This window comes from Alligator sinensis, unplaced genomic scaffold (assembly GCF_000455745.1).
Source record: "Alligator sinensis unplaced genomic scaffold, ASM45574v1 scaffold86_1, whole genome shotgun sequence".
Lineage (NCBI taxonomy): Eukaryota > Metazoa > Chordata > Crocodylia > Alligatoridae > Alligator > Alligator sinensis.
In genome coordinates, this window is record NW_005841971.1 from 2,436,525 (window position 1) to 2,448,074 (window position 11,550).

The following is an 11,550-nucleotide window of genomic DNA, read 5'->3' on the forward strand; positions in this document are numbered from 1 at the left end:
TATTGACGTACACTAAACTTCGACTTAAGCAATATCACTCCCTAAACAAAGGGTTAGCTTATGCGTTCCAAAAGCAGCAGCTCAGTGTAACATAAAAACACCAGAACCCCAAAAAGCTTTTATCCTCAGAAAAATATGCTCAGCAGAAAGACAGAAAAGGCATGTAAATGGTAAACAGCATTTATTGAAAGGAAAACCCTTGTATTAATACTTCTTTCTGATCAGCATTGTCTTAATTCAAAATGGTGAAAGTGAAGCAGAAATTGCCTTTTAGTATGTGTTTGAATTGTGCTCAACGTATAGAAATGTTGGCCTGATTAAGACCACAGGGTACTACCACATACAAACTCTAAATGACAATAAAAATAATAAAAGTAATATAAGAATGACCCTAGTCCCATCAAAAAATATAGTAAGTATTTACTATTACCTTCAATGGAAGCATGAACCTGCGTCCTGGTGAGCAAAGAGGGCAGAGGGAACTCTGATTTTCCAAGACAAAAAAACCCAAAATCAAATACCAATATGTATTTAGAATGTATTTTATTATAGTTACTGAAGCACTGGTAGGCTTCCAAATTGAGGCCCTGGCATCTGGGGTCCCCTCCAGCAAGGCTGGGAGGGATAGGGGGGCTGTGGAGGGGAGAGTGAGGGGCAGCAGCAGGGCTGGGGGCTGTGGCTTGGGAGTGAGAGGCCTGAACCTGCGTCCTGGTGAGCAAAGAGGGCAGAGGGAACTCTGATTTTCCAAGACAAAAAAACCCAAAATCAAATACCAATATGTATTTAGAATGTATTTTATTATAGTTACTGAAGCACTGGTAGGCTTCCAAATTGCTTTAATATTGTAACTATATCAATAAAACACTGTGGGCAACTGATACCTATATCTATAGTGGCATTTCATTTTAATGGTGGATTTGGGGTTTTTTAATCAGATAATTTGCAATTTATTTTTTTTTTAATCAGAGAAGTTACAATTTTTCAAAAGCAAAAACCAGGATCGCTGGTGATGACTGATGTGAAATATGCTTCTCCAAAAGGCAAACATAAAACTTATAATAGGGAGTTTCAGGGGGCTGTTTACGTATATGAGACAAAAACCCAATACAAACTTCCCCACAAACCCTGGCCAGTGCACCTCCACTGTGACATGAACAGACCAGCTGGAAAGGTGATGGGTCAGGTCAGTCTTAGCACCTCTTCAGTCCTTTGCCATTGGGATTAGAGGGCCAATAAGTTTAATGTTATTCTGAAGTCAGGCAGAAGGCAGGGTACATTTGTTTTTTGCATCTGCTAAAGTAAGCTGCTGTTCTTGGAAAGCTTATGTATCTCTGCTTTGGTTAGTGTATAAGGTGCAAATCTACCCTGCTTTCTGCCTAACAAGTTTAGTGGCAGCTATTTTTTTAAGATCTTTTACCCTTTTTCTACATAGGAAGCTACTTACATGTCCATGCTGATCCAGTTCATTGTTTGTTAGCTTGACTTTCTCAAAGGACACCATCTGCTTTAATAACTGTTCTCCTGTAAATGGAGAGTCAGGATGCACATACAACCTAAACAAATGAACAAGCACACAAATCTTACAGTCAGGTTTGTGTAACTATAGACTTTACCATAAAGCATTTAAACAATATGAAGACATAAAATTTTGTCTTCAAGACATCCAGTGGCTTCAGAAAGATGTATTTTCTCAGAGCTTAGAAAAACACAGATATACACACAAAGCAAGAGAAGCAGGCTTCCCCTAAACGGGTGCCTACATGCAAAATAACTTGTAACAAAAAAGAATAAAATACTTGACTGAGATTTTATGTTCCATCCACTGAAACATAATAAAGGATACTTTTTAGGCCCTCAGACTTCTTGGAGCATATTTTGATAAGAATATCTATAATTTTATCTAGTTAGCTGCTAATAATAATCTAAGCTAGGGATATTAGCTAAGCATTACATTGTTGTATCTTTTCCCAAATGAAAAATTCCACTGAGCTGTGCTAACAAATACTTAAAAAAACAGTCACTCCAGCTCAAACAGAAACATAGCGTAGATAAAGACATAACCAGAGAATTCAGAAAAAAAAAAAATTCTTATTATTGTCATGAATTATTACAACCTTCATTAGATCACATGTTAATTATGATGATGATGTGTGTTTATAAGAAACTGAAAACCAGCATGGTGGCTTGACATGAAAAGTCATTGCATATATGTAAATTAACAGCTACTTTGGCAATTTGGCAGGATAGAAAGAGGCACAGATAATGGGGTAGCAGGATTATGTTGCAACCAGAATGATTTCAAGTACTACACTCTTTAAATACAATATCTTCATATAAATAGTATACAATGATTTGACTTCAGATACTTGGTAGGTGTTAACTGAAGTACTTCCACTAAAGCCTATGCTTGTTAACTGCATCTATGACTTTTGTTCATTCCCGTTGTTTAAGTTATTTGGCTCCGACGATGGAATCCCCCCACCCCAACTAATTCTGTAGATCAGGAAAAAATGCAAAGGGACCTCTTTCAGTGCATACCTCTTGCTTTGCTACATGTTTGTGTCCCAGAAAGGAGCACTAATTGCTCATCACTGAATGATGGGGCCTAAATGTTTAAAGGAGGATGTGAGATAGGGGGAAAAGTGAATCATATTTGGGCTACATTCAGAAACTTCTACCAGCATAGTTATTATCTGTCAAGAGTTAGTGAAGATGTGATCCCTGATCAACATAGCTGAGCTAGTAGGATTCCTTAGTGAAAGCAATGTTATATCACCCAAACTGGCCTTTTACTTGTATAGCTTGTTTCACTTGTTGGGATGAGTTTTACTGTATTAGTACAAATCACAGATTTTCCATCCACTTTAGGACTGTTTTGCTTGTATGTTATGCTGATATTCGTATGCTAGTAAAGTGCTTCTAATGTAGATATTGCCTCAGTGTTGTGGACTCATAATTTCATCATAAGACTCATCATATGGGGTGCTTTTCTTAAAAAAAACAGTTCCTGGAGTCATGTCATTTCCCCCCAAAACTCAGCTTTCATTGAAGCCTGCATGGCTGTGAAGAAAAGAATGAAAATGTGATCCCTAAGGTTCAGAAAGCAAAAGAATGAGATCATGAAATGCTATCGTTTAAAATGTCATTATTCTTAAGCAAATCCCATGCTTTTTGGAGGCTGGATAATGATTTTGGATGATTGGATTGGCAATACTGTAAGCCATGGATATGGAGATTCGATCTTAAGAAGGTTTGGCTATTTGAAACCAAAGATACGCATTTTGAAAGTAAGTAGAGACCTTTCTGTACATAGCTACTGAGCTCAATCACCATAAACTGTATAAACACAATTAACTTTTGTTACCGTTAACATGCTATAGATTAGATGAATGCTAACAATGAACAGGAAGCCATCTCCCTATGTTGACTTGTATACTTTAATGCGCAGGGCTGGACATGAAAGAGTGGTGGATTCTTCAGATATTTTTACTATAACACTCTAGATCTCAGCCACTTTTAGTATTACAACTCACAGATAACTCACAATTTTATCCTAATACATTTGCTATGTGTTAATGGATCCCACAGGAACATATGACTCCACATGTTTGAACTGAACACCTCTCCAATGGCCAAATCTTGTACACCAGAGAGATGAGGATTCCAGATTAAATATAGTTACCAGCTGGTGCACAGAGAACGGATGATCATGTGGATACGCATGAGCAAAAGGATTAGAGAAATAAACGTGCACATTCCACTGCACAAAACTCCCACTGAAGTCAGCAAATGCTCAGCATGCCTAAGGTCAGCAGGATGGTGAGAGGTTGTTCAGATCAATTTCCAAAGTTTTAGGAACAACACACTGATGGAAATTCATGAAAGTTATTTTGTGTTTAGGCAAATATTCAAGGTTTTGGTTATTGCTTTCTTTTTGTATATTTGGCTTTTATTATATTTTCCTTTTGTTAACATTGGGACTAATCCTACAGGTCCCCAGAGCATACAGCTTCTCATGGACTTAATTTATCATTCCATAGGCAGAAGGTTTGCACAACTGGGCTTAAACCGTAAGTCAAAAATACCTTCAAAAAGAGCAGCTTTCCTACACAGCTACGAGAGTGCAAATATTGTACTTTCATTATGCAGATCATTCTGGATTGGTTAGAATAGTTGAGTAAAGCAAAATCTTTTATCATTGCAAGGAGGCAGTTGAAAGACAGTGGATAAAGAATAAGCGTACATGTCAGAACTTACAAAGCTAGTATTTCCTTGAAATATTTTCTGTAATTTGTAAGTCAGAAGAAACAAACAAAAAAAAAATCACCATGTAAAATTCTCTCTCTCAAAGCACTTTAGAAGATTTACAAATATTTTCTAAAAAGCCTTTTTATTCAGGTGATTGCATCAACATAAACTTGTTTTAAATGTTGACAGCAGAAAGACAAGGGTTTAATTCTTATTTGTACTGAAGATCCATGAAGGGATAAGCTTTCAAATAACATCACATAATACTTGTTGATTTGAAGCACAGTTCTAGTGTTGCAAGCTATTTTATAGAAGAACAAAGAAAAAGCCCTAGGGCCCTGATCCTGCAAGGACTTACATACGTGCATAGATTCACTCCTGTGAATAATCCCATTGCCGTCACTGGGGCTATTTGTATGAGAAAAGTTGTGTGTGGTTTTTGCAAGATCAGCACCTTAATGCCATAGGCCCCGATCCTGAAAACACTTACATACTTGAAATAGCCTTGTGGATTCTGTTCAAATAAGGAAAGGTAAAACCCAGACACGTTTGCTGCTCAGGATCTTAAAAATCACATCTCTGAAAACGTGACCTCTGTGTCCAGATCCTGAACACAAAACGTAAACATTGTATTGACGTACACTAAACTTCGACTTAAGCAATATCACTCCCTAAACAAAGGGTTAGCTTATGCGTTCCAAAAGCAGCAGCTCAGTGTAACATAAAAACACCAGAACCCCAAAAAGCTTTTATCCTCAGAAAAATATGCTCAGCAGAAAGACAGAAAAGGCATGTAAATGGTAAACAGCATTTATTGAAAGGAAAACCCTTGTATTAATACTTCTTTCTGATCAGCATTGTCTTAATTCAAAATGGTGAAAGTGAAGCAGAAATTGCCTTTTAGTATGTGTTTGAATTGTGCTCAACGTATAGAAATGTTGGCCTGATTAAGACCACAGGGTACTACCACATACAAACTCTAAATGACAATAAAAATAATAAAAGTAATATAAGAATGACCCTAGTCCCATCAAAAAATATAGTAAGTATTTACTATTACCTTCAATGGAAGCAGGATCAGTATTTTCAATATTCAATATTCACATAATATATTCCTAAAATAATTTATTTTAAAAGGTACTTTATAATAGATAGCTACAAACCTCACATATGGATTGGTGGTGTATCCAAAGGCACTCAAAATGCACTAAGCATTTTACTTTGCCCTGAGACATCATCATCACCATTAATGTAGTAATAACAATACTAATAATACTACTATTACTAATAATAACCCAATTATCTGTACACTCTTGGGGACAAGAACTATTTTTTTCATTATGTTTGGATGTTACTTAGCATACCAGGTAGCTGATCCAAATGAATCCCTTGGCACTATTGCAATATGAATAATAAGAAGTACTTAAATTTTTTTTTTTACTAAAATGAAACAAATGTCAGAGCCACTGCCTCTAATAGAACCATGCCATCCACTATCCATTTTTCATGTAAACAAGCCTAGAATTACTAATCAGAGATCAGTAATCAGCAAGACAATCACTTCAGTGGACTACTCATATGTGCAAGGTGTGCAGGTTTTGGCTCCATAGTGGCACACAAGCAGATCCTTCTGTTTCTTTTGCATAACATGTATCTGTCTTTGCAATATCCAAAGCCCTGACTGTGCTCTGAGAATCCTGCAGATATACCAAAGTGTCTTTTTGGATCCTCAAATCTGCGGAAAAGTTTGTTATTGACATGGGAGTCTGCATGTTTTTCAGCACAGGATTGGGGGCTGAATCTCTGATTTAGGAAGATCACTAGGCACGTGGTTTTCAAGTCCATGAAACTTAAGCATATGCGTAAGTCCTGTGCTGAATGTGGTTGGAGTTCAGCATATGATTGCTCCTATGTATACATGTATGTATTGATACATAGAAACTTTCCTATGTATCAAAGCAATTTAAATGTGTATATATAATACATGAATTTACACCTGAAACCTTAACTGTAACGAGGGAATCATTTTAGAAGTGAATTGACTCTTGCACTTCAGGGGGTAAAAAAGAGTTAACCTGTTTGACTTTATTTATTATTTCAGTTTCAAAAGTCCTACCTTTCCTGAAAAAAATAACCTTTTGTGTATGCTTGTGCGCACAGGCATGTATATGTATATACAACACATGTACGTATGCCTACCATGAAGGAGAAAAGCATGGATCAATTATAAAATTGCTAGTTAGCAAACACTGAATATATTATTTGATCATCAATTAGAAAATGCCATTTACAGGATAAATGGCATCCAGCTGTAATTTAATATTTATACTGGCACTTAGAAAAAAGTGCCTAGCTTGCTTTAAATAGGAAAGAAACATAACAGAATAAGATTCTTTTATATATAACATTTCCATCTCTGTGGATTGGCCCAACCATTTTCTATAGCTGATCCTAAAGCCAAAACCTGCTTGCTTTTGCAACCTGAAACCAGGGCGGGACACATGGGTGAACCGGGCGGCTGCCTGGGGCCTGGACAGAAAGGGGGCCCGAAAATGGTATTTTTTTAATTATTATTATCATTATCTCTGGTGAAGTGGGGCCCAATATTAAAAGTTCTCCCAGAGCTGCCAGGAGTCTAGGTATGGTGCTGCCTGAAACATACAGATCTGGGACCTGATCTTTCACTATTGAAATTAATCAGAATATTGCCACCAGTTTACAGACACTTCTGAAAGATCATTCCTCAGTAAAAAAAAACATTTTTAAAAATTATCTGTAAAATTCACAAACCTTGCAGGAAGTGGAGGGTCAGCTTTTCCAGCTACCAACCAGGAAGACCTGTGGTAGGCATATCTGTATCTTTTATTGTCCACTGGAACAATATCCATTAGCACGATGTACTTGGCTTCAGGATCCACTCCAGAAAAAGAAACCCTAATGGTAGGAAACATTCTCCTGAAACAGAGGCAAATTAGAACATAAATATATGACTAAGCAAGAGAAAAAAAGAACTAAAAATGTTGCTGGGAATGAAATTGCATTCTGAACACCAGGAAGAAACAGAGATGCCTACGTACTTATACTGCAATTTGATGGGTGTTTAAATGATCTATATCTCTCAATTATGCACACAACTGTTAGCTGAAATTAACACATTTATTTCAAGCAGAAATGAAAAATATATATCTGACTGGTAGTTAATATATAATGTCTCAGATATCAAAGAAGTATTTAAAAAGATAATGTATTACTGTTCATCAATATGCACATTTTATTAGGTATTTTGCAGCATTTTCCTACTCTATTTCCAATGATATTCCTGCAAACTTTAAACTTGCTTTCTTCTACTATATTTACAGCATTTGCCAAAACCACAAGTTACTTATGTGAATTCTGGTCAAAAGTGAATTTTAAAATTAAACATTTAAATATTTTCCATAAAATTGCTTATATAATAAAAATGAATTTTACTTGCTTACATAATAAAAATATAAACTTCAAATTACAAATGTTATGTTTATCAAACTCAAAATAGATTTTTATTGTTGATTAACAAAAATATAATGTAATCAAGGAAATAAATTACTAACAAGTGACTTTTGAAACTAACCAAAAGGACTTACATTTGGGATTTTTAAAACACCAACAATCTTTAATGAAAAAATTTGTGAACAATTTTAAATGATTATTTTGACCATTTGTGCAGTTTTTGCACGTGATATGTGAATAGAAAGAGAAGATACTCATCAAATAGCATATTTGAAATTGTATCTTCATGACTCTGTGTGTCTACACACAGTTCTAAAAATTATAGCACAATACAAAGTAATGGTTCAAAAAATATGAAGCAGCTTGCAAACATTAACAGTCAAATACTATACTGATGCGCAAATAATTCTAACACTATAAAAGCCTTATTGCTTATCCTGTATTAGTTCCAAGTCTCGTACTGCATATACAGTAACCAATAAAGGACAGCAAAGCACATAATAGTACCCACTAAACCTGGAGGATTTTTTGCTATCCATTTCAACAGGATCAGGATCAGGCTCAGCATAAGGAAAGAGAAGACTCTCTGAGCCCCGAAAAAAAGGCTGTGTCTGTTTTTAATTCTCCATTTACTGAACAGAGAATCTTCCCTGCTCCAAAGCCCATTGAAGTCAACAGAAGCATTTCTACTGTCTCCAACAGCTGTAAGAACATGCCTTGTGAAAGTTATTTTGTGCTGGAGACATGGAAATAATACAAGATACTCAATAAGGCTTTTATAGTGTTAGAATTATTTGTGCATCAGCAATGTTAGACTGTTCATGTATGCAATGAAGCAATAAAAGGAAGCAGATGAAGCAAAGCAGAAATAATTTTCGTCACATCTGGAAAAGGGACACTGAAAACTTGGGTTGTTACGGTTTCCAAATGTCTCAAATGCACCCTAAGTTTCTGCATTCCGCAATGGCCCATTAAAACCAGCTTCTTCTCCCTTACACGGTACTTGTAGCCCTGGTACCTGGTTGGTGAGCGGTAGGTTCAAAACCTAACAATCGCGCTCACCCCTAACTACCCTCATGCCTCTGATAGCTGAACTGGGCAGTATCTCATACTGAGACTAAGACAGTGAATGCCTGGGAGGGCACTGACTGCTGCATCTTTATAACAGCTGCCCTGCTTCCCAGAACCTCTGTGTAGAGTCAGCTATAGCAGGAGTGGTCAACCCGCAACATGATGGCCACAAGTGGCATGGCAAGCCTTTCTGTGTGGCATGTAGAAGATTGAAGAGGAGACAGACAGTACAGAGCCAACCAGGACAGGAAGCAGAAAGCAGAGCAACACATAGGCAAGGGGCACAGGGCAGGGAGCAGAAAGCAGGGCAGCAGATTGGGCAGGAGATGGGAGTTGCACTTGGGGCATGTGTGGGGCTAAACAGTTGCCTGTCACAGTGTTACACCATCCCCCGCCAGCATCCTGGGGCACCAAAGCCTACTGAACTAGTGGAATATTGATCCCTCTGGATAGCAGTGGGAACTCTCTTCTCCAGAAGAGCCCTTCTACCGCTAGGCAGCCGGCCCTGTGCTGGCTTGCTTGCTAGATAATCCAGCACAGGGCACTCAGGGCATGGAGTAGCACCTCCATAGGGAGCACTATGGGGTTCAGCATTCACCTCAAGGTGGATTAAATTCAGATCAATGCGATACCATTTTTTTTCTACAGAACTAGTGGCTTCTGGATGTGATCTCTTTCAGGGGTGTTTTTTTTTTTCAATTAAAACAGTATTTTAAAACTTTTTAGAAATGCCTGGAGGCTTGGGGCATGGAAAAGCCCCCCTGCCTTTAATTGTGACCTGGTTAGAGAACCAGCAAAGCTGGACCAGTTGTGGGGAATGACTTTGAGCTATGATCTGCAGCAGAGGGGGAGGAGGAGGGAATCCTGTGTGTCTGCCTGCCTGTCTGTCACAGGGGTAGCACCTCAGGCTCCTGTGCTAATAAGGGCTTGACTTGGAGTCTCTTCCCAGATGCCTGATGCCTCAAATACACATTGGGGTGGGCTCCGATGAGCTTGGGGAGAGGAGCCGGTCCAGCCAGACAAGCGTCCCCCCCACCCTATCACAGTGTTTTCATGCCCTGAATTGCCTTGGCAAGCCGCTTGCACAGGATCTAGCAGGTATACATCACCCCCCCAGCCCCAGCCTCACCGGCCAGACTTGGTGATGATCATCTCGGTGCCCAGCTCATGGAACTTGTCCCACAGCTCCTTGGTCTCGAGGCTGCAGGAGATCTTGGCCATCTCCTCGCTGGGGATGATGGGGGTGGTGGGGATGAGGGGCTCAGTGCAGAGGGACGCTGGGCTGGTGCTGAAGTCCCCATGGGGGTCCAAGCTGGACAGGTCACCCAGGGGCTGGGCACAGGAGGATTTCTCCACAAATTGTTCTGCAATGGGGAGAGAGACAGGGAGAATGAGGGAGGGATTCCTAAGCCGCCCCTAGGCGAAGACCCCTCCAGCCCTGGTGAGATCCCTGCTAAGCCAACACCCTCTCAAGGCCTTCAATCAGATCCCAGACCCACACAGCACAGTTTCCGCAGATCAGGGATGCTTTGTTCACCATCTAATGGGTTTTTGGTTGTAGCTAGTGGATACAGAAAATCATGGACTCAATATAGACATTGGATTTATGACACATTGCAACCTGTCTGACATTTGATTCACCAGGTGCCTGCCAGACTTGACCTTTTACACTTTCTTTCCTGCCCCCCCCTTCCCTCCTCCCCTCCTTTTCTACCCTTTGTCTTCCTAATTTCCAGCTAAAGGAATCAGGACTCATGTTACTGGTGATATCTTCTATTAGACCAACTAGATTTTTGCAAAAAAAAAAATATTTTTTTTTTAAATCTAGTTGGTCTAATAAAAGATGTGATATCACCTCTACCAGGACTCATAGTAGAGGTGATATCTTTTATTAGATCAACTAGATTTTTGCAAAAAAAAAGAGGGGTTTTTGCAAAAATCCAGTTGGTCTAATAAAAGATGTGATATCACTAGACCAATCTAGCTGGTCTAATAAAAGATATCACATCTTTTATTAGACCAGCTAGATTGGTCAAGTGATATCTTTTATTAGACCAACTAGATTGGTTTAGTGATATCACATCTTTTATAAAAAGATTTTTTTTATTAAAAATTCTTTTTTTTTCTCTTTTTTTTTGCGAAAATGTAGTTGGTCTAATAAAAGATATCACCTCTACCACAAGTCCTGATTCCTTTTGCCTCTAGACCAATAAGGCTACAACCTGGATACCTAATTTCCAGCTATTTACTTTTTCACAGGCAGCCTCTTTTCTACCTTGGAAACTATTACAGTAGAGTCTCCCTTACTTACCTTTGGCTTTTTCCCCTCCCTTCTCTTCTCTGCCTTTTGTTTTCCTAATTTCCACCTGTTTACCTTCTCACTGACATCTTGTCACACTTTTAGCTTCTTTCATTCCTTGGAGCCTCAGAACAGCGGAGATTCCCTGTGCCTGAAGAAGAGTGATTTTGTGCTGGAAGCTTGCAAATAAGTTTCCCCCTGCCCCAACTCCTCAGTTGGTCTAACAAAAGAGATCACATCTACCCAAAGAGCCTTGCTTGCTCACCATCTGCATCTCGAAGTTGCGGAGCCCCCAGTGCTTTCCCTTTTGGCCCGTCCAGAAAGCAGGCATGCAGTGCCCATATTTCACAGGGGTGGGTTGTGGGGGAAAGAAATCAAGCCAATATCCCCGGCTGCAGAGCTGCACTGTCCTCCTACCCTCAACCGCACCGGGAGAGCTGATT

At 38.9% G+C, this 11,550-nt stretch overlaps 1 protein-coding gene across 1 annotated transcript in view; it reads right to left on the bottom strand.

Annotated features, from left to right (window-relative positions):
* Nucleotides 1-11,550, bottom strand: part of TBX20 (T-box 20) — a 56,991-nt gene that overhangs the window by 40,678 nt on the left and 4,763 nt on the right. The window contains exons 2-4 of the mRNA XM_006020856.3: nucleotides 9,938-10,172; nucleotides 7,039-7,203; nucleotides 1,445-1,553 (exon numbers count right to left, since the gene is read on the bottom strand). Of these exons, the coding sequence (XP_006020918.1) occupies nucleotides 1,445-1,553; nucleotides 7,039-7,203; nucleotides 9,938-10,172 (509 nt within the window). The remainder of the gene's footprint in view (nucleotides 1-1,444; nucleotides 1,554-7,038; nucleotides 7,204-9,937; nucleotides 10,173-11,550) is intronic.